This window comes from Cicer arietinum, chromosome 1 (assembly GCF_000331145.2).
Source record: "Cicer arietinum cultivar CDC Frontier isolate Library 1 chromosome 1, Cicar.CDCFrontier_v2.0, whole genome shotgun sequence".
NCBI classification, from domain to species: domain Eukaryota; kingdom Viridiplantae; phylum Streptophyta; class Magnoliopsida; order Fabales; family Fabaceae; genus Cicer; species Cicer arietinum.
The window spans coordinates 3,414,145-3,438,231 of NC_021160.2; the positions used below are offsets into that span (position 1 = coordinate 3,414,145).

The 24,087-nt window shown below is 27.8% G+C and overlaps 4 protein-coding genes across 6 annotated transcripts; 1 reads left to right on the plus strand and 3 right to left on the minus strand.

Annotated features, from left to right (window-relative positions):
- Positions 1 to 5,762: 5,762 nt before the first annotated feature.
- LOC101511155 (uncharacterized) lies at positions 5,763 to 6,364 on the minus strand. The gene has a single exon (XM_004485864.4). It carries the CDS (start codon positions 6,080 to 6,082, stop codon positions 5,906 to 5,908), a length of 177 nt encoding a protein of 58 aa, XP_004485921.1. The 5' UTR covers positions 6,083 to 6,364; the 3' UTR covers positions 5,763 to 5,905.
- Positions 6,365 to 10,647: 4,283 nt separating this feature from the next.
- Positions 10,648 to 11,451, plus strand: LOC101511467 (uncharacterized). Its single transcript, XM_004485865.4, has one exon. It carries the CDS (start codon positions 10,735 to 10,737, stop codon positions 11,212 to 11,214), a length of 480 nt encoding a protein of 159 aa, XP_004485922.1. The 5' UTR covers positions 10,648 to 10,734; the 3' UTR covers positions 11,215 to 11,451.
- Positions 11,452 to 11,576: 125 nt separating this feature from the next.
- Positions 11,577 to 16,788, minus strand: LOC101511790 (target of rapamycin complex subunit LST8). Of its 3 annotated transcripts, none has more exons than XM_004485866.3 (11): positions 16,602 to 16,788; positions 16,333 to 16,503; positions 15,412 to 15,513; positions 15,219 to 15,331; positions 15,051 to 15,120; positions 14,563 to 14,640; positions 14,041 to 14,157; positions 13,860 to 13,954; positions 12,516 to 12,595; positions 12,357 to 12,416; positions 11,577 to 11,888 (listed from the first exon to the last, which is right to left on the minus strand). In XM_004485866.3, exons 2-11 carry the CDS (start codon positions 16,438 to 16,440, stop codon positions 11,761 to 11,763), a joined length of 951 nt encoding a protein of 316 aa, XP_004485923.1. In that variant the 5' UTR covers positions 16,441 to 16,503; positions 16,602 to 16,788; the 3' UTR covers positions 11,577 to 11,760. The 3 variants fall into 3 exon arrangements, with proteins under 3 accessions (XP_004485923.1, XP_004485924.1, XP_073225818.1); XM_004485867.4 differs by having other exon boundaries at positions 16,333 to 16,498; positions 16,602 to 16,780; XM_073369717.1 differs by lacking the exons at positions 16,333 to 16,503; positions 16,602 to 16,788 and adding an exon at positions 15,845 to 15,994.
- Positions 16,789 to 18,039: 1,251 nt separating this feature from the next.
- LOC101512335 (WAT1-related protein At3g30340-like) lies at positions 18,040 to 21,783 on the minus strand. Its single transcript, XM_004485868.4, has 6 exons — positions 21,221 to 21,783; positions 20,983 to 21,045; positions 20,576 to 20,692; positions 19,957 to 20,356; positions 18,338 to 18,489; positions 18,040 to 18,262 (listed from the first exon to the last, which is right to left on the minus strand). The coding sequence occupies exons 1-6, from the start codon at positions 21,400 to 21,402 to the stop codon at positions 18,088 to 18,090; spliced, it is 1,089 nt and encodes a 362-aa protein (XP_004485925.1). The 5' UTR covers positions 21,403 to 21,783; the 3' UTR covers positions 18,040 to 18,087.
- Between the last annotated feature and the right edge of the window lie 2,304 nt (positions 21,784 to 24,087).

Consider the following 24,087-nt stretch of genomic DNA (forward strand, 5'->3'; position numbering starts at 1 on the left):
AAATAGATATAATCGATATTTGATTATTTTATTTAAAATAATGTTTCTTTAATTTATAACTTATTTTTTAATATTATATTATTGAATTGCCTCAAAAAAAATATATAATATATTATGACTGTCAAACTCAATAATTTAATAGTTGGACTTAACCGATCTACCATATGATCTTAATTATATCAAAAATTAATTGAAATGAGGTTAATTCAACTAATTTTTATTTATTTATCTCATTAATTTAAGTATTTTTTAATTTATTTATTATTTATTACTTTTAAATTTTGTATTTATTTATTTTTAATTTAAATTTTGGTATATCAATATTCTTATATTAATTAACGGATTAGTTATTTCTTATGATTCAATTAATTTAATACGAAGATACCACCATTTCGATCTCCTACAAAAACGATGGATACAAAACTAACCAAAATAAATAAAGGATCAACTATCGTGAAACATTTTTTAACTTTAAAGTAGTCTAATAATATATTTGCAACAAAAAATACATCACGAATAATTCATGAATCTATTGTATCCTACTAGCTAGCATGCAGTCGACACTTCTATAATTATTTATTTGTTTTTTTTTATTGCGTTAATGTGTTTATATATGTTATAGTTTTGATTACATCATTACAATTCATAAGTTATTTATATATGGAATATATTTTTATCCATTTATCAAGAAATATAAAGAAATAGAAAAAGATAAAGTGATTATTTTTTTGGAAAAATATAAGAACGATATTTTTTTAGAAAAGTTAAAAAAATCGAAAGAAAAGAGAAATTAGAAAGGATAATTTAGGTGGGAAATAAGATATACCAAAAAAAGGTATGTCTTTTATATATAGTTACAAATTTCGATAAAAGTGAGATATTTATAAATTAAAAAGAAAAAAGTGATATATATAGTTTTTTATTTGTATTTGACAAAGGATAAAACTTCCGTTCTATGTTCCTATTGAAAATAGACTATATCGGACTACTTTATATCTTGTTCAAAAAAATTGCCTTATTATGTGTACAATGTCGTATTTTGTGAGAGGAATAGTTGAAAATGCATAGAGCATTGTATGTAGGTGTTCTCCATTGACAAATATACAAGCTTTAATAACATTTTAAAAATACAATCAATTAATTATTATTCAATTATATCACTATATAGATCAATACAGCCGCCTCTTCCAAAAACATAGCATACTTAATTTTTTTTATATCTATCATAGAATTAACTCACTATAATATTATTTTTAGAATTATAACTTTAATTATTTTATTCTCTCATTTTATCTATATAAATAATTTTCATATAAAATTAATTTTTTTTATTTTTTCTATGATGTTGTTGAGCATGACGTTGGATCGAATCTTAGTTTAAATAATCTATTGATTTATTTGTCTTTAATCTATGTGTGAAACATTTTTTATGATTGTATTGTAAGAGATAGATTTTAGTTGAATTTAGTCCATTGTCTCGTTATTTATGTAATAATATCATATATTTTTTTCTTCATAAATTCCTTCTATGGTAACTAATCTTATTTAAGGTACATTGTGTTGTAAATACATCTTCAGTTCAAACGGAGATTTAAATTCAAATTCACTGTATAATTATAATAAAGATATTTTAAAAATTAATATAATAATATAACATAATTGTGTGAGATATGATTGCTTGTAAACGTGACACAAACAAAAAGTTAGACTAAGTCATGGTCTATGTCCCTCTCTTAAAAGATGTTTTGCAACTCTATTTAAATTGGACAACAATATACAACCTCGCTAGTCCTTTAAAATTGAGACAGAACATTCTTTATACAATAGAGAACTGAACAAATCAACACACTGTAATCGCTAGTTGGTTTGATCCTAATTATACCACATACTAATACTAATTGAATTGACTTGAACTGGAATCAAATCGGATAAAGTTAAATGACTCAATTGGTATTTTATTTCACTTATTTAATATTTTTTTATTTTATATTTATTATTTAATTCTTTTTAATAATATATTTATTTATTTCTTTACATCTAGTTCAATTATGATTAAATTGATTGAATGAATTGAATTAAGTTATTAAAATCTCACTATTTTGATATCTTACAAGAACCTTGGTCAAAATTGACCAAAAAATAAACAATCTACTGGGAATACTTGTAAATTTTTTCTTTTTTAAACAGTATCAAAATGAATTTCATTAAGCAGTTAAATTGAATTAATTAAAAGAGACAATATAAGAAAGATAATCCTCAATTCAAATTGAGTAAATTAAAATCTAAAACAAAACGAGTTAAATTATGTGTACAAACATTATCAGTTTGTTTAATATAATATAAAGAAAAATCAATGAAATAACTAATTTTTTGACAATTAACACCAAACTAAAATAAGAAAAATCTTGGAATTTTACATATATTCCTCAAATACATTAAAAGAGACTCCTTTAAAGAGAACTTGCTTTGAATTCCAAATCTAAATTAAAGGGTTAGTTTCAAATCTATTGTTTCTACAAGAGAATCGACAAATGTCTCAAAACACCAAGTGGTCGCAATTGTCCCCAAGTCATTACCATTACAAAAAACTATGTCAACACCTCATTTATTATTAATCGGTCCAACTACATCTACATTAATTTTATAAAAATGCCTTGTAGTGGAGACCAAGAAGATGATGAAATTGAAATATGTGTGTAATGATTTAAAGTTTGTGTTCAACATATTATTGTGGTCCTCGATGACATTCTAAGTTTTATGAATTCTTTCAGACATAAAAGTGTTTTTCCTTCAAAATTGGCTACCTTTCTAGCATACCAAATACCATTACATAAAGATAAGATAAAACATGTTTCATGTTTTCTTCACCTCAGTCATGGTTTGAGTCATGGTTGATCATATTTTCATCTTAGTGAATGAAAGAAATTTGGCAGCCTTCAAAGCAAACATTCAAAGGAGATTGGAACCATACTTGTTTTGATCAAATTCAATTCTTAAAAAGATGGTCTATATTTCCCTCAATCAAACCACATCTAGGAAAAAAGCTTCGACGTCAAGACATAAAACCATATAATTTTCATAATTAATTATGTGTTGGCTAATTGTTGGTATTAGATATCATTAAATGCAAGTAAATGTTTTTCTTTTACTAAAAAAATGATGATATTCATTCAAATCGGTAAAATACATTGATACAACACAAATTCAAATTTGTTAGCAATTTGTTTAAAAAATAATTATCTTTTTAGGTTCAAAATTTCACGAGTTAATGTTTTAAAAAATTCAAAATGTTACAATGTCTTTATGGAAGAGTTTCTTTGTTATTGAAAGACTATATTTTAAAATCCGTCAAGCTAGATGAACATGTTTTGGAATAGTTTATAGCTTCTATAGCTTTAACTAAACTTTTGATTGAGCTTGTTAATTAAAGCCCTTGTGTAGTTCATCCTCTTCCTATTGCCTAATAGCATTATTCACACATTTTTAACAGATATAAAGTTCTTCTTGTGAGGGCTACAAAACAGTGTTCATTTGATTTGAATTAGAGATAAATAACTGAATGATCTGAACGAAATATTCTAAACTTCAATATTATATAGAATGAGTTGAGATACATGTGTGAGATTTAATGTATGAGGATTATGTGATCAAATCTTGTAACCATTTTGAAGATGCAATGTGTGTATATATTTTACTATGTTTTTTTGTTGTTGTAATTTTTAATCATGATTTATAAGTTATTTATATCTTATATATATTTTTATACATTTGTAAGAAATGTAGTAGAATTTGTTGTATACATAAATATAAAGAAGTATGAAAAGATAAAGTAAATTTTTTTAGTAAAAATCGAGAAAAAACTTTGTTAGAAAAAAATAAAGGATAATTTAAAAAAAAAAGTTAGACTATGTACAAAAAATAGTATATACCCTTTATAAATAGTTATATATTTCAATAAAAGTGAGATATTTTATAAATAAATAAAAAGTAAGATAATATAATTAAGAGTTGGAATAACATAGGTCGAACTACATTTTGTAAGGTATGAATTTGATCTGTCAAATTATTTAAGATTTAATTATGACATGTGCTCTATCATAGCTTATATTTTAGGTCTGAGTAATCTTGATGAAAATCTGATATGACCTATTAGTTTATTTAAAAGTCTATTTTATTTTAAAATATTTAAATAAATAATTAAATATATCATTAAATAAACTAATAAATTAATATGTCAATTAAATTAAATTTTAAATTTTAACATAACATTTTTAATAATATAATATTATATAAAAAATGCTAATATATTTATCAAAAGTTTAATATTTAATAATACGTTTAAAATTTAATATGATAACTATAATAACAATAATAATAAAAAAGTTACAATTATAGTAGCTATGAAAAAATGCTATTCATATTTATTTAAGTAGTCCTGCAGAGTAGACTTAAAAAGTATATATTTTATGTAACATGTAACTTTATCCACTTAAAAAAGGCATGATGTTACCTAAATATGACGTATTATATGTCGTTGACTCCTATTAATTAGTAAATTTAATATATTCTCACTCTTAAATGTAGTACACCAACTCTTAATTTTTTATTTTAGTGCTTGGTAACTAAACAAACTTTAATAGCATTTAAAAAATACAATCTATTATGAAGATATGCACAAATAATATAAATAGTTTACGTAATATTCAACTATATCTCATCAGATCATATAGATAATTATGAAGATATTTTAATAATTAATATAACAATACGATATAACATTGAGAATTGATTACTTATGTGTGCTGATTGTATAGTCTAATAGTAGGAGAATAATAACAAACACTCTTAAAATACTTGTTAAAAAATTAAAGATAAAAATAGTGAAATAAAAATTATTAAATATTGTATTTTTAGATTTTTATAAACTTAAAATTTAATTTTTTCAATACATAACTTTTTTTTTAGTTTATTAATAAGTGACTTTAGAAGCACAATATCATCGAACATAAATAGAAAATTATTGAGTCATTGTTTATGCTACTCTCTTAAATATGTTTGAAGCTGTGTCTAAATTAGGTGGCAGTATAGAGTCTCGCTAGCCCTTTAAAATTGAGACAGAACACTCTTTATACAAAAGAGAACCCAACAAATCAATACCTCAATATTTCCAAAATCTTTCGGGAACTTAGAAAAGAGAAAAAAAAACAAATCATTGAAATCACCCTCAATATTTTTTTTTAACATTCTGGGAACTTAGAAAAGAGGAAAAACTAAAACATTGAAATCACGTTATTTTTGTCAATCAATTATTTCTCTTTTAATTTATTTTCTACTCTCAATTGATTTTTTTAAAATTTGGGATTCTTCATATCATATTTGAGTGAATAGACTAGTTAATCATTGAATTTATAATCATTGATCAACTTAATTCATAAATTTTACAAAATAGTTAAATAGTCTCTTAATTTGTAGTCATTTTCATCCCTCTATTACGATCAAACGTTATTTAAGATATGCACAACGTTAATCGATGATATTGCCGTCTATTTCCAATTTTAAACTAATATGACATTAAAAATTTGCTTAATTACTTTTGTAATCTTCGTTTTGTTCCTCAAATATTAATTTTATAAACCCTAAATACGTGAAATCCTAAAATGTGAAATCACAAAGGTAGAGATTTTACACAAACTAACACACAATGGATGGATTATGTTATTACTTAGCATAATAAAAATTCTAAAATTTCTGAGGGTTTTAAGTCAAAGAGAATACTATTATACCATTAATAAAAAAAAAAGTACTATTTTATCATCTGCGGTTACAGAAAACACCCAAAATTTACACGAAGTAGGGTATGGAACAAAGGCACGCAAAATTGAAAAATGAAAACAAAAAAAAGGAACTAATGGGATTGAATTTGAATCCTCCTAGGTTGATTCGAAACAAAGGGAAGGCTACGGAGGATTAGAAAACGAACCCTTCGAGGTACAGGGGCAGAACGGAACACCTGCTCCACCACTCTTGACAACAACGCCGTGTACTCCTCCAGCACCTCCGCTACGATCGCCACTAATATCATCTTTCAATTCGGTAACAATGATACAATGTCGGGTCGGGTTGTATTCGGATCCGAATAAAAAATAAGACTATAATTGAAGGAATATGAGTTAAGTGAATGATTTAGGTTTTCAATATTTATTTATTTATATTTATAGAGTAAGGAGAGTGGCAGTGGGTGACCTGTTTAGCTGGTAATTTTTGCAGATTAGTTTGAATGCGATAACAACGGCGCCACCGTTATTTGAGAGTCACCAGCCGGTTTCCAGTTTTGGGGTTTGATTTCAGTGTGCTCTTTTACTTTATTATGGCTAGTTGTGTTGTGGTTCCCAATCTTATCCTCTTCCATAACTTTAGTATTAGATTTATTTATTCATTCATTCTGCGCTTACTTGTTTCTTGTCCTTTTCATTTCATACAATAGAGAGAGAGAGAATGAGACATGTGACTGATCATGGCATGTCATGATACAATTGCCACTTTTGTATTGTTACACGGCAACGGCTAATAATTGACCAAAATTATACTTAATTCATTTACAAAACTACTGATATAGTAGTATTAAATTAATTAATAGTCGACATTATTTTTATCATTTTATTCTTTAAAAGGAATAAATATATTTGCCTTGTAAATGTGTTTTATTATTAATTAAATTTTAATCATTAATTTTAATTTAATAATTATTTTTAAAACTCTCATTTTTTACCATAATAAAGAGTTTCTCTGTAATACCTTGTGGGTTTGTAATTAGTGACATTGGTAATTTAAACAATTTTTTTTATATATAAAAAGATGGTATAAGAAAATTTAATTACGTTGACTTTATTTAACAGTGACATTCTTAAAATATTCATCAACTAATATAAGTTTTACTTTTAAACCACTTTTGATTTTTATTGAATAAATTCTTACAAATGACACTTTTATAATGCATTTATTTATTTTTAGATTTCGAAAAATTGATTACATTTCAGTATCTTTTTTAATAAATAGAAGTATGTTACTTTGGTTTGTGTTCGAGATTAGAGGTAGCAGTATATTTGCCTTTATTAAATGGTTATAGTTGCTCATTTCACATCCTAAGAAGAAAAAACGGATTCTTTCATCCAGATTGATTTCATGTTTATACAAGTTATTTGGTCATTTCAAGAGAGAATGTCAATCCTCAATAAAAGAAGGACTATGTTAACAAATATTTTTATAAGTATTTTAAAGATATCTATTAAGAAATCAAAAATAATAATTTTATTTTAAAAAAAGCAAAATTTGAATATTTAAAACTTTGAAAACATAATTTTTAATATACTATTAATAATAATTTTTTATATTTATAATATTAACTGATAAATAACTCGTAAGTCTGCACAGATATGAGTTGGTTTATATAATTTATTGAATAATATATTAAAATGTGGTTGTTGATGTTGTAGTATGCAATTGTTTATTTGTAAGTTTATATAATAATTACATTAATATATCAAATATAGTGAAAGCTGTATGAATACAAAAATAGCAATAGATAAATTAGATCATATTTTTGTTGTTGATATATTCAAAATAACGTAAATAAATGAGATAATAGAAATAATCAAAATACCAACAAATATTAACTTTATAAATAATATCAAACAAATATAATAATGGAAAATTAATTAGATTCAAATGAATATTAAATGTTTGAGAATAGCCTTAAATTTAAAAGTGGAGTGATTTAATCCAAAAGATAAAAGTGTGATAAATATTGCAATGCATTTATCGGAAAAAGAAGAAGAAATAAATGGTGCAATCAACATTCTTCTATATGTCTTAGTGAAGTTTGAAATAAAAGCTTTTTATTTTATATTTCAATGATAAATAGTTATCTTCGAATTTAGTTTATATAATAAACTATAATTAATTTATCATAAATTTAATCATAGTTTTATATAAAAAATATTCAAGACACATACTGGTAATTAAATAAGTATTTATTTTTAATTAATTGACACGTGAAATATATTTTTTTAGTAAATGACGAGTGATAATTATACCTTGTTTATAAGATATTCAAGAGACAAGTTATAAACAAGTAAATATTTCGCATTTGATTAATAGTTAAATAAACTATTAGTTCCTATAAAATTACAATCTTTTAAATTTAATCTCTAAAAAGATATTGATTTTTGTTTCCTCTTTTGATTTTATAGAGATTAAAAAAATTATTTTTTTATTAAAAAAATGATTTTTTTTATTAAAAAAATCATTTTTTTTATTAAAAAAATTCAAAATAGAAACTAGAAGTGATTACTTTTTTTAAGAAATAAAAAATTAAGAATTTTCTATATGAACTAAAATCTTATTTAACCATCTAATTAATTAACACTTGAAAGACAAATTTTTAACTAATTAAATTGCGACAAATATATGTCCGATGTATGTTTGTACCGTAAATTATAGTTAGTGATTATAATTTTTTTTATACGTTTTTATCAAATAGACAATCAAACCACATTGTATTAATCAATCACTGATTTATCATCTTTTAACTAATAGAACATGATAAATATTTAATAAGTATATGATTTGTATATTAAATTATAGTCAATTAATAAAATAGAATTATATATTTTATTAATAATGTGTCTTTTAAATATCTTCTAAATAAATTTTTTTAAAAAATTATATCACACTAATTATAATTTACTACATAAATTATAATATTTTCACTAATAATTTACTATATACCCATTACATGGTGCTTTCTTTGCTCATTTACAACTTCATATAATTTTGGACGAAGCATCTCCCTACCAAATCATATATTAAATCATTAATAAGAACATCATCATATAGTTAGATAGAAAAGTTACCAATCCTCGTATAGCCAACATGTACCTCTCAAATAACTGTGATCTAAGTGTTTCAAACATGATGAAAAGTACATAAACCTCTCAAATAACTATGATCTAAGTGTTTTAACTAATGGAACATGATAAATTTTTTAAATTAACTTATTATATTTTAAATATTATAAATTAACAAAAAAATTAAATAAGTAATGAAATAATTTTATATTAAAACTATCCTTTGATACTACTAAATAAACAAATAATTTTTAAAAATAAAATCATGAATAACTAAATAATTATATTTTATTTGTTAGAATGTAAATAAAGATATGATATATATTATATGTAAATGACAATAATATCTTGTAAACAAATTATATTTATTTTAAAGTTTCAATTAACTTTCATATTTTTATAATTGTGAATATTAATTTATTAAATTATATAAAAAGACAAAACTACCCTTTGTGTAAAATCATAACCATTTTTTAAATTAATTATTAATATTTTATTTTTAAGTTTAATATAAATTTTATTAATTATTTTTCTATTTGATTAGATTTACATTTTTATATTTTAAATTATATTTTATAAATTGTTTTTATACTTATATTTTATTATGTTTTAATTTATATTTTATAAAAGTAATTGAATAAACTATTGTTTTTATCCTATTCTGCTGGTTTGTAACCTAGTTAATATTTATGATAGAAATTTCAACTAGAGAGACAAGATAAAATATAATTCTAGATTAACTTATTATATCATGTTGGTTTATCAAACACTGAATTGAAATATGATATGATAACTTATTCCTATTTTGTCTCTTATTATGTCAATCAAACGAGTCTTAAAGATATTTGTTAAAAAATCAAAAGTAATATTTTTATTTTAAAAAAGAAAATTTTGAACGTTTAAAACTTTAAAAAATAATTTTCAATGCACTTTTAATAAGAAGTTTATATATTTAAGAGAAAATTGAAGAAAGGAAATGTATATATATTCTTTCTCTTATTTGGTTGTGTAAACAGAGAAAGGGAAGAAATAAATAAAATTTACAAAATGACACAAATAACATTTAAAAAGGAAAAATAAAAAGGCACAAAAGAAACAAAGAAAAATTATTGTCTTTTTGCAACTTTTTCTCTCACATTCACCTTTTTTTTTTCTCAATTCAAAAAGATTTTAAATTTGTGCGTTTTTTTTCGTTTTCCTAAGTTTTCCAATCATTTCTCTTGTTCCAAACACAACACAAGTCAATAATAACATTGAATTTAAGTGAACTATTTTAAGTATTAGCTTTTTTGTATAGGCACAAACTCATGAGAGTCTAATATCTAAAAAAAGTTACAATTTGACACGCCGCCAGCCCCTCTAAAAAAATAAAAACCAATACATTTACATATTTGTATTGTATTTTTTTCATTGGTGGATTAACCTACCCTACTTTGGATGCGAAACAGGATATAAATTAGTCTGATTTGTCACCCCTAATTTCGTGTTTATGATAAAAAAAGTTTCCTCTACAAGGTAGTGATTTTTTATTCTTGGAAATGATTGTCAATAAGAAACATAAGAGTCACACAAGCATAAGATGTTAACCCATTATGAAGCAATCCTCAATTCCTCCTTTAGCTTTTTTTTTGCTGATATGAAATAAAGACATTGAAGATCCTCTTATTGTCTTCCAAGTCATTCCATCCACTTTATTCCCATAAGCTATTTAACCACAAGTATACTTCAGCTCTTGTAATATAAATAGACTCACATTCATATTCAGAACTATAACCTACACATATTTTACATTATTAAGGGGATAATTTCATCCAATTACCTCACAAACATGCATTCAGAATCAGTGAAATCAAGTCCATCTCCCCCTTCTGAAGGTCATAAGCATAAGAACCTGGATAGAGAAATCAGGGAGATGTTATCTGCCATCACTCATCGTGTCACTGATTTTCATAAACCGGGCTCCACCCACCATTTGGACAATGACGATGAACATGGCACTAGGATCATCACCCTCGCAGGAACCAACGATGGAGCTACCCTGCGAAGCGAATTGGATGAAAAATCAGGTAAATATTCTTCTGATGGTGAGCCTGAAGCATTGAGCACTTACGTTAACAGCAACTTTCAGGCCGTCAATAACTCCATCATGCTTGGTGGTAGTTACCATGCCAATGATCCTGGTGTGCACATGGACATTTCAGATTTCACTGAGCCTCCTCAAAGTCACCATAAAGCTGAGAAACTTGGGAAGAAGGAAAAGAAGAAAGGGAAAGAAGGTTCTAAAACTGAACATCATTCTGATTATTAAAGCTCCATATGTAGAGGTTATGATGAAAACTAAATATGATGGGGTGTCAAAGAATAAATGCAATCTACACCATTTTGGGACTAGAACTTCTTTGTGTCTATTGTTGAACTACTACGTAATGTATGCTTGAAATGACTATGTTTCCAATATTTATTTTTGTTTATTTTATTTTTAGGCTTTCGTGCTTGTTCTCTACTTGAGTTATTAATCAATCATCATGAGGAAAATTACCATTTCCATGCTAAGAAAGATTATATATATATATACCTCCTGTGTCGAGTTAAGCTTCCAAGAAAGGAACTCGCTTGCAATTACTATATTGATTCTTGGGTTTCGATCCACTATTAGAAAAGATACTCTAGTTGAGAAATTATCGACAAATAACATTAGAAATATTATAAAGTTAACGTCTTTCATCCCCTATGGGTTATCAAGTACATGAGCACACCCTCAAAGAACTAAAGTAAACTTCATAGAACAACGAGACAATAAATAATATTTACATAACAAGATGTATCGGACATAGAAAAATAACTCGTCACTATGTCAAGAAGTTGCAGGTTCAGCCCCATCATGCAAGGCACAACAAATTGTAGCTTTATGATGCCCTTGGTAAACCTTAATATCTTCACCAGTTGACATAGACCAAAGCCTAGCAGTTGAATCAGAGGAGGCTGCAATGACAAGGTTTATGTGCGTAAAAATTTGGATGAAGCAATAATTGATTACTAATAACAATGATCATATACCACCCAAATTCACATTTGATAATGCAAGGATTATTTTGCAAGGGATGAGTAAAAAACTAGCAAGAGTATAAAATCAGGCAAAAAGTAATATATTTTCAGTTACCGCCCATTATACAACTACAAAATCAATAGTCAAAACCAGATGCAGTTTGAGCATGTCACTCAAAATCACCACACCACACCACACCACTGTTTCAACTTCTACGTCTTTTCTTCACACACAACTTTTATACTGGTAGGTATTATCAAATCATTGCAGAAGTTAGAAAACCATAACTATTACCTTAAATTCAAAGTAATTTATATAGCTGTGTTAAAAATGAAACACATTTATATCCCAGTTTGTGGATGCTTATAGGAAGACAAATACCAAAAATATTACCAAGTTAGTACCTGTAATAAGGTAGGCACCATCCACTGAGAAGACACAGTCCCACACCCAACGTTGATGCCCTGGGATGTACAACCAAAAGCGTTTAAGGAGAATGAACTTTTGCGGAAAGTGGTAGAGAGTCAAAAAGCACTAAATTATCACATAATTTTATGAATTACCTATCAAAGTCTTCTCTAGTGTAAAACCATCAACATTCCATATCTTGACAGTATGATCAGAAGATGCAGTTGCCAAGTACCTAGAAATGATTATTATACCAAGAAATATTAAGTTAAGCTAGAGGTACATTAGTAATTTAAAGCTAGAGATAGTAACAGTGCCAGGCCTAGAATGACTAAAGTGATCCGGAACCAGCCAGAGTACCATCAATAAATTACCAGATGCTATGCCTAGAGGTAGTTATCCAGTCAAAGTGTTTTAGCTAAATTTTAAAGAGCTGGGAAGGTGCTCTATCAGATGCTTGATGCTTCCAGTTCAAAATGTTTTTTTTTAACAACTTGCATATTGCTAACTCAAACATGAAAAGTAATTTATATATTATAAACCACATTGAATAAGCAAATGAAGTACAGCTCCAGCTTCATGGAAATACTTCAAAAGATGAATATGACTGTAGAAGCACAAAGGAAACAAATTTTATTTTGATAAAAGGTGGCATAGTCTCCCATAGGATATATTCATATCAGTAACATAGCATGTGTGTGCATCTGAGAGCATATGTGCACAAGTATGTTGAAAGAGCTCATGCCCAAATTCAAGTAAAACCAATTAAGTAGAAATTCTATCTGATGTTTTTGTGTTGCTTGCAATGAACCTAGATACCCAGGTACCTTGATCATTGCTACTCGCTATAAATTTATAATCAACTCTAATAAAAACTAGTTTCTGTGAAAGGTATGCCATCTAAATTTTGTATTTATTAACAAAAGGAATTGTCATGGAAACACTTCCACATTTTGTAGTTGTTTACATTCATTTTAGGAATCTCTTCAGTTCCTAAGAAAAATGTTGTTTAGAAATTCAGTAAAGTGCTGAAATGATAAGATTAAACAAGGAAATATGTTTAGTAGGTTTGGTCGCATTTGCTTGATGCATGCTGAAAATTGAAGTAAAAATGCTTTGGAAACATTGGATCACATGAGAATTCACTTCATGCATTCATCCCAAGTCCAATGTAAATAGCTCCAGTTCACTTTTGTTTCAATGAAATTTCAACACTTAAATGATACATTTTTAAACAGTATAAATTAAATTCTTAAATTTTATCATTCTTTTTTCAATTCTGACTTCTGAGATTTCAGTTGTGTCAAACAGACTCTTAGTCTTTGACCCTTATTTAAAAAAAAAACTTCCATTTTTGTTTTAATTAACACAACTGATCATCTGATTACCCAAAAGCTTAACCATTGACCAGTTCACTTGACCACAACCTTTTCCATTTCCAAATTTAATAAGAGTAGGAATAAAATAAAAAGACAAATGACAAGCACATTCCATATGACCTGTGGGGTTCACAAAACTCGGGTGATAGAAGGCATTTGAGGATGTAGCCATCGTGTGCTTGCAGCTTATGAAGTGGCTCGAAGTTTGTCATTGTCTGCACACAAAAAATATTTCATTGGTACAAATAAGTAAAAATTGACATGAAGATGACATATTGTGATATTTTTATCAAGGCACAACCTGAGTCCCTCGCAACAAGCGCCACACATAACATGTCCCGTTATTATTTGCTGCTACTACCAAGCTGCCATCCCACATTACTGTCAGAGAGCGTACAGCCGTATCCACCTCTGGCACCTACATTTCTTCCACAGATTGAAATTAATGTTCCATCCATATTTTCTGTCAACGAATGGAGGCGAAAGAGGGGGGGAATACTGGTCAACCTTAGCCTTAGTGAATTGGGAACTGTTGTCCAAAGGACATAGATAAGAAAAATCATCTACATGTTGGAGAAGCATGGGTATTGAGTGCATATAGATTTAAAGTGCATGTCGGAAGTGAAAGAGAAAGAAGCACGTGTTTGCAAGATGAGTAACTAGGGTGTTACAACTTATAACTACAGGGCTTAATGGCCTATAATTCAAATATTTCACTTTTTCTAAATATTATTTTGGATTTATTTATTCTTTGCATAGAGAACACTGATATATCGATTCGAAACTGATATCAATAAGAATAAAAAGAGTTCATAACTCATACCAATTCACAACTGCATGAGTTTGCTGTCAAATCCCACACACGAATATTGCCATTTTGATCACCAGATATTAGTTCAGTCTGTTGGATTACATACAAAATCAGTGAGAATCTCAAAGCAAGAGCCTATACGAACAGAAATCTCATGTACTTGTATATTTCAAAGACTAAGGAACCATAGTGAACACAGAAAGGTATCGAGGACACATGCTTCAACTGAAACATAAAGAAAAGGAACATGTCCTTAATATTGAGCTATGACAGAATCCAGATCTAAACACCAATGGATAAACCAATAGTTTAATGAATCTCATAGAAGTGACAAGTAATTAAAATATATAAAACAATAATGGAAAGATAAAAGTCAGAATGCTGTAAGACCCATTCAGCCCTTGATATCTCTTCTGAATTTTTAATATCATCTTAATTAATGTGAACATAAGTCAGGGATAAATAAATTGTATAGCCCCCAAAAAATAGTGAAACATAACCTGGTTTGGGTGTAACACAACAGTGTTAACTGCTGCGCGACTTTCATATTCCCTTTGACAACCAGGTGCCCTGCAATTTTATCATCAAATAAGCAAAGTCTATTGGACAAAAATTTGAGGTCTTGAGTCATAATATAAAATTGTTATGCAACATGATAACTACTTCACCTCAAATCCCAGATCTTAACCGTGCCATCCTCCGAACCAGAATACATCCAGTTCCCATCACACTGGAATCCAACTGCCATTACATTATTGGTATGTGAATCATAGCTCATTACCTGCCACATATTTAGGATCATAAATTATTTGGAACCAGAAAAGGAACAATTTTTGTATGTAAGAGTATGAAAAGACATACCGGCTGAGGGCTATTTGAATTAACATCAAACAACCGTATGTGAGGATTTCCGGCTGCAGCTAGGAAGCGTTTATCCGGAGTTATCTCCAGCCGGTTTACTTGCTATACAAATTAGATACGGAAAAATCAGTACCACAATATGGAACCTAAAATCAATAGAAGCCATTCTCCATGATAAATTAGTGTCAATCTCTATCTAACAAAAGGCATATGTAGAAACAATGAAACAACTAAGCTACAAATTAGTAGCAGACAATCACAACTTCAAAAGAAATATTTAAGTATAACACATTCAACAGCAGAACAAATCATCTACAAATCCTATTGAAACTTAAAAACAGGAGAGCAGAAAGTTTATGCAAGCAATCTTTTATACTCAAAATTCACATAAATCATGTTTCTGATTAATTTCAATTTAAAAAATACAAGGTACCTTAAGATATTTGATTTTCAGACTATAGTATCGACATAGACACTGACACCAAACACGGCACCAAACACGGCACCGACAATAATTTGAAAAAGAAAAACAGAATGAATTGAATGTATCGACATTTGTTGGGATCATAATTGAATGCAGTCAAAAGCTGCGGTCAGGGCTTTTCTGGCTCAGACGGACCAGATTTAAAGCTCGTATTTTTAAATTTAATAAATCTACTTTAAATTTGGACCATCCAATCTTGATCAGCCTGCCAAAATAGTCCCAACTGCAGGAGTACTGCATGCAATCTGAATCCTATATGCCGGCGCATTGTTGATGCCTTACACCAACACATGTCAGGTACCACACACGTCTTCAATCTAAAGTGTCGTTCCTATACACAAGTTTCAACGACTAAAAAATGATATAAAACCTAAAAGTATCCCTAACAAATGCAAAGTTGAAAAAATGAAAAAGGAAAGAGAAGAAGGGAACCAAACCGAATCAGGATATTGTATGGTACGGTAGCAGCGACCACTCTTGGCCTCCCAAAATCGAATAGTGTGATCATAACTGGCAGTGGCAAGTATCACTGTTGGCTGACTCATTCTACAATACAAATATTCTTCTTCTTCTTGTTCTTCTTCTACTTTCAATATACATTTACTAATCTAACAACAAAAAATATAATGTGATTTGATCGATCAAAATCTATTAAATTAAATTGATTGATGATCACAATTTATTAGAGTGAGAGAATGAAGATAACCTGATTGATGACGTTACGGTGAGAGTAACCGCCGTCGGGAGATCGCGGTCTCCCGAGGTTTCAACCGCCGCTGACGACGGTGTCAGGAGACAGGTGTTGTAATAGTCAATTCACCAATTTTCATGACTCGCGTTCTTCGCTTTCCCAAACTTCTAAAAACCACGCCGTTTTCACCTAAGGGTTTGGGCTGAGTGATTTCATATCTTATTTTACTGTTTTGCCCTTTTTTTGTTCATGTTGAGCCTTCAGATATTCTTGTATCCAAAGAAACAACACAATAGTCCAACAGGTTTTTTTGTTTTTTTACTAACTAAATATTGGTTGCGTTTTTTAGGCAAAAATATTAGTTTTGAAAAAATTAATAATTCTAAAATATTATTTGATTTATGTGAGAATAATTTAATAAAATTATTATTCCCTTGCTTTTATTTATTATTTATTAGTGTGTGAAATTTTTTATATAATCAATATTTTATTAAAAAGAAATTTCATTACTCAATGAAATCAACTGTTATAAAAAAGTCAATACAAAACGATTATTTCTCATTTCAAATAGTATACTAAAAAAATTAAAATAAACTTGATTAAATTGTATGCAAATACATTAACAACTTTTTCACATGAGTTAGATTGAAAAATAAAAAACTGTTATCGACAACAATAAAACTTAAATAAAAAATTGTTTAAAGAAAAAGTATTAATAATTATAACAATATTTAGAGAGTCTTATTCAGTTATGATGCTGCGAAAAATTCAAACCAAAAACAAATTGAAACGTAAACAATAAACCCATAACTTCAATCACGCCCCTAATTTCTTATCATATCATACTTTTTCTACGTATCTTTCTCCAACATGAAAAGCTTTTACTACATACATCATTATCAACATTTCTATTTTTTTTTCTTTTTTCTTTTTTCTTTCTCTCTTTTCTTTTTCCCTCTTTCCTAACCACTCTTATAGAAATGGAATGTGAGAGAATTGTTATTCGTTAATCTTCTTTATCTTTATCCATATAAAGTGTGATTGATGGTGAGCCATCATTATTAAATTGAAAAAATAAAAAATAAATATGAAAATTACAATGAACCAATTTAATTTATAAAGATAAAGTTACAATGAATTGTTATTGTAATTATATCAAAAATTACAATTAGAAATAATTGTAATATGCAGATAATGTAAATTTACATGATCAAAGCATAATAATTAAATTATATTTTTAAGTCATTGTTTCATATACACCAAATATCTTTCTTTCTAACTTCACAATTATTTAATTTTCTTTTACTTTGCGTTTCATTTCACATATACTAGCTTTTCTACTTGTTATCTTGACAATATTTTGATTTGTTTAAATAAACAAAAGTATACTTGCTTTTTTTTCCAGAAGCCAGGTTGATCAAATCATAATATGTTATTTTACACATTTTTCTAGTGTATCGTTGAACTAAATACAAAGTGAATACAAAAGTGTGACTTGGTGTTAGTGACACCGTGAATCACAAGACACATTTAAGTGTTGTATTTGAGGTTGTGGTTCTTGTTCCTTGGTTTCTTCAGCTTCCTCAACTAACTTATTCAAACGATTCTTCATCTCTTTGCTCTTCCCCCATAGAAGAATGTATAGTCCAATCATCACCAAGATGGATCCCATCACACTGAAAATTGAGAAATTACATTAGTTTATCTGTTTCTCACATCTGATATATATATGAAAAATAAACGTAACATACTTTCCAAGATAGAGCTGCTCATGCAAGACAGGGATATCAATCATAGCTGCCATTATCTGAACAAAAGGGCTGAATGCTGCTGTAAAGACTGGACCCCTCTTCTTTACACACCATGACATCCCCACAAAACACAAACCTGATCCAATTATTCCCTGTAAACACAATCTTTCACTTTCTTATCATACACTGTACGTAATTCATAAAATACACTCCATTTCAAGTTTTTTATTTTTTGGTATAAAAAGCAAAGATTCCATTTTAAATTATTATTAGAACAAAATTATTATTCATTTAAATAATACTAATGAGCATTTGATAATTATTTTTAAAGAAATTTAAACTCTCTCTAAAATTATTAGTATTTGTTTTAGAGAATATGAGTGTACAAGTACTCTTCGTGAGAGATTAATAGAAATTTATGTGTTGTAACCATTTTTACAGTATTAATCTCTAGTATTAGAAAAATTTATTTTTTCTTTAATTTTAGAGTTTCCAAAATATATTATTGTTTTATTTAAATTTATCAATATTTATTTTTCTTATAAGTGGAGGAGCGTGAGTGACTCCTGGTATATTGAATATGTTAAAAACAATATTGAGATCTGCAATAAGGATTAACAAACAAAAAAAAAAAATTGCAGAAGAAAAACGATAACGGAGAACGTTCTGGACATAACTGAAATATCAGAAAACGGAGAACGTTCTTGGTTCTTCTTTTTGCAGTTTTGTAAATCAGTTTTCTCAATCAATATTAAACGAAAATTAAAGAAGGATAAGGGAAGAATAACACTCAGATTTACGTGTTCGGTCTTAATTGATCAGACCTACGTCACAAGCAAGCAAACAAGACTAATCCAGTAATGATTGAACTTTACAATATTAAGGTCTTCTCAAGATTGATTTCTTAGTGTCTATCACTGACCAACAATACTAATCTTTTCACTCAATCTTTCTTTTCTCCCTTAATCTTCTTTCTTTGAATTTTTATAAATCACGAATTGCATATGCCTCTCTTAGTTTTTCAGCTATTACTGCTACAATAACATACACCCATCTGCACAATATTACAACTGTATTTATAGTATACAAAAGCAAGTTAACTATAACCACCTATCATAACTAACTTGGCCAAATGTAGTTATAACAACTATTAAAGTTTAACCAACTTTAGTTAGATGATTTAAGATACATATTCACATAATCTCTGTATCGAAAGTGTTTCTGACGATGTAGTCAGAAGACGCTTTCTATTGATTGTAATGGATGCGTATAAGACTTATACTTGAGAAAGAGATTATTGAATTTAGATGTGAATGGTTAGTCGTATAACGACTATAAATGATTTAAATATGTAATATATAAACGAAGTGACTCTTATACCTAATTTCTTAAGATTTTAAGTAAAGATATAACGTCAAAGTCTCTTATAATCGTATAATATTTAATTAGTCGTTGCTTTCACATCTGATTTTCTCTCAATAATTCATTTTATAAGTCTTTTATTTACTAATTAGTAAATAAATTTAACACATTTTTTAAAATAAAAAATATTTTCACAAAACTAATCAAGCATTAGTTAGATCTCTCAAATGACACGAAAAATGAAAAAGTGAACTTACAGCATACAAAATAGCAATTATTTGTATCTTTCCTCTGAGAACCCAAATTGACAAGTTGTGGTCAATGAACAAGCAAATGACAGCTGATTGAATGGCTCCAAAGAAACTCATGATTGCTGTGCTAGAATATTGACATGGATATGTTTTGCTTATTTTAGATTGTAAAATGAACCAAAAAGACCAAAACAGGGTTCCCAAAATCAAAGCTATCACACCAATACTCCATTTCTCTGGTGTCCTAGTAGATGCTAGCTTCACTGATGAAGACTGATCATGCTGAGAAAAATTAAACAGACCCTTTCCTTTGTAAAGTGTCAACAACAATGCTCCAACTATACAGACCAATGTACCAACAATTTTGGCTCTACCACTATTGCATTTGATGTCCACAGTCTCTAATCTGTGGCAGAAACAAGAGGCTATATCAACTCATGGTAGCTTAGCACGCAAGAAACATAAATATTGATACGTAAATATCAATAATAATGTAACAATATATGTCAGTTTGATATTGATATTCCACATTTCCATGTGTTGATACTAAAAATATTTTTAATTTGAAGTGTTGGTTTTATATAAAAAAAAATTACATAAATAGCATAGCTTTGATGAGTCATACCCAAATGGCAATGCCAATAGGAAAGTGACCACAGGCACCATGTTGACAAAAGCACAAGCAAATGTAGCAGAAGTATTTTCGATCCCCAGAAGGAAAAAGTATTGAGTCACTGATGCTCTATAAAGAAAAAGTAGTATTTAATAAGTGTATCACTACAACCAACCATTATAACCACAAAACAAAACAAAACAAATACTCCCATCTCACTCTCATTTTATGAGATAATCAAGTTAATAAAATTTAATATATTTGATCTATATTAAATTTAATCTTTAATATAGATTAAATATATTAACTTTTATTGATCTATCTGTCTCTTATAAAAAAGATTAAAGGTAATAATTGAGAAGTAAAAAGAAAAGTACTAGTAAGAAAGAGATAACATCAAATGTGTTTTTATGACTAACCCAACAATGGCACTTAAGAAAAGGTAGCATAAAATTCTAAGTGTGAGCCTTGGTCTGCTATTTCTGCAATGAAAAAATATGATCATAACCAAAAGACCAGAGATTTCCTTCAAGTATATGAACTTAGATTTAGCATCTGCATGCTGATTACAATATCAAAGACTAGTACAAAAGAAATAACAAAAGGAAAAGGAGGAAGAAGAATACTATTGAATGAGGAGTTGAAGGTACCACCTACCTTTCCCTAAAGTAACCAATTGGAGCTACAAATATGGTAGCAATTGAGAGACGGTATGTGATAAAAACCAAATGGTTCATTCCTTCATCAAGGACTTTCTTGAGAAGAATATTCACAGCAGCAAAAGAAAAATCAATTGCTATCATTATCATAAAAGGTTTCCATTCATCACAACTCTTCATTTTCACCAATGCAATGCAAAGATGCAATTCTACTTAACTGCTATGTAATATAAATTAGAGCTTCCTGTTGATTTATATATAAATTAATATAATATTCTAGAATAAGTGGCACCAAAGCAAGATCAAATTCTATATAGTCACATCAAAAACTTTAAGTGACCAACTCACACCATAGTCATCCTTTTGCTTTCTTTTGACTGATCCTCTTCAAAAGAAATAAATTATTCCAGAATCATTTTAATGGCTACTACACAAAACATATAGACTGATTCATAATCTACGGTCATGATAATATAGACCATGAGTTTTTCATTTACATATTTATGTTTGTCCTTTTTTTTTCCTTGGTGGAGAATTGAACCTTCTATTCCATCATCATTGACAAACATATTTTGGGTAGAAGAAATGGTCCTTCTCCCTCTTTCATGTACATGGCATCTAGTACATTTTCTAAGCACCAACCAACGTTAGTAATTAATATTGTTAATATTATAAGTATTTTCTTTAAGGTGAAGATCGAATCATCAACATCTTTATCATTTAATTTTCTATTTTTCTCGCTTCAACCACAAAACCAATCTTATATCTTTTGATATTTAATACTTTTTATCTTTTTGAAATAGATCGAACAATAATACCACCTTAAAAAATGGAAAGCTGGAACAAGTTGTCAAATCTTAAAGCAAAGTTAATCACTTTATTAATAAAGAGAATGAGAATCTAGGGGTGCACAAAGCAGGGGAATTTTTTTTAAGACTTGGACATTAAAGATGAATGAAAATGAAGTTCAAAATCCTTAAGTGGTTGTGGCATGCCTTAGGAATTAGATTCTTTGAATTTATATTTATAGATGAAATCTTAAAAATAGTATTTGTACCAGTCATTTGTTGTGAAGTCTTTAGTATATATATATATAATGAATTTTTCATTTTTAACAGCCAAATATATTTCTCGCACGTAGTGAACCTAGAGATCAAATAAATGACGAAGTTCTTGATATGAGCCATTGTGATGCCGCCATGCACTAAATAAGATATATATATATATATATATGTGTGTGTGTGTGTGTGTGAGAGAGAGAGAGAGAGAGTGCAGCCATTTTAATTTCAAAATATTGTATTGAAGAGAAACTTAGTCTCAAATTATCAAATTAACATGGATATGATCCGAAAATAATTTATAAAAAGAGACATTTTCACTTTACTTCGATTTTGTAAAGGTGAGTTTTATTTGATATAAAAATCTAATATGCTATTTGAACTTTGTTCATTTGAAGTGTCTACCAAATTACACATCAACCCCAACAATGCAAGGTCTAACGGGGTGAATTGAGAAAGACTAAAGTCTCTATGTAAAACATATGACCATAATATCAACTTCAATGTTAACATCATTGCTATCATATGGTTAACTTTAATGAATTAATGTGCTTGTCATGTTTACGAAGACAATTTTGTCTATATGTTTGATCGTGCAATTCAATCAATTTTGTCTATATATTTGATTGCAAAAAATCTGCAATACTTTTTTATCATGATTCAAGATTATAACTTAGAGTATAACTTATATTTAAACATTACAATTCAAATTACAATATTATCCCTTAATTATTCTATGTGGGACTTTGCTCTACTGAATTGATAATTTATTTGTAACTATGAGCCATACTCAAAGAATTGAAAACTCAATATCTAATTTTTTATTCAAAGGGTATTTTATCAACTAGAAACTTCTTAAGGACCAATATTAAAAAATGTCTTCTTCTTTACTTGAATTACTTCATGCAACTTTTTAGTTGAGTTAACTATACAAAATAATACCGACTAGATTATCTTCAAGACAGTATCTTTAAAGTTTTCATTAATAAATATTAAACATTCACTTTGTAAAATACCACGTTGTCCCAATTAATTCTTTGCCTATGCTTTAAGTCTTCATAGGAAATTGTAGGAGAAAAGATGTTAGAGATGTAACTCTTTTCTTAACATATTTTTGATATATAGTGATGACTGAAAATTAATGGCAAAAATTCTATAGCATATATTTTAGAACCGATCAACTATATATAGGATAACATAACATGAATAATATGTCTTTGTCAAAATAAACATGAATAATATGTCAACTCTCTAGGTCCTTGGCTTTTCATAGAAAGGTTCCTTCCTCAAGCCTTTCTGTAACTATATATTAAAATATTTGATAACGAGAGGACCGTTCTTTTTTATGATCAAAGCATTAACATTGATTTCCTTCCATGGGAGGGTGCAACTTAGAGTCTTGGACTCTCATGATAGAAAAGATTAATTACCTATGAGTTTAAATCATGTCAATTCGAATTTCCTTCAATTTTTGTCAATTTTCTTTATTTTTTTTTGTTTTACATTTTTTTTTTTCAAATTTTTTTCATTCGGTAAAAAATAATTATATCATATAAATTATTTATGTAAAATTTTACACAAATATAAAATATTGTGTGAAAACTTTTTTCATTTGTGGTAGTATGTTTCCCAACTATTTATAGAATCTTGTCAATTCTCATTCAATGAACCAATAGATAGATGAGGTAATTTTACAAAAGAGGAGCCAGTGGAATCAAATAATTGGACTATAACTTTTTCTATATCGGGTACGTACTTTGGAATTAGAATAAATAGTAAAGCATGATATCATAAATGACATCTACAT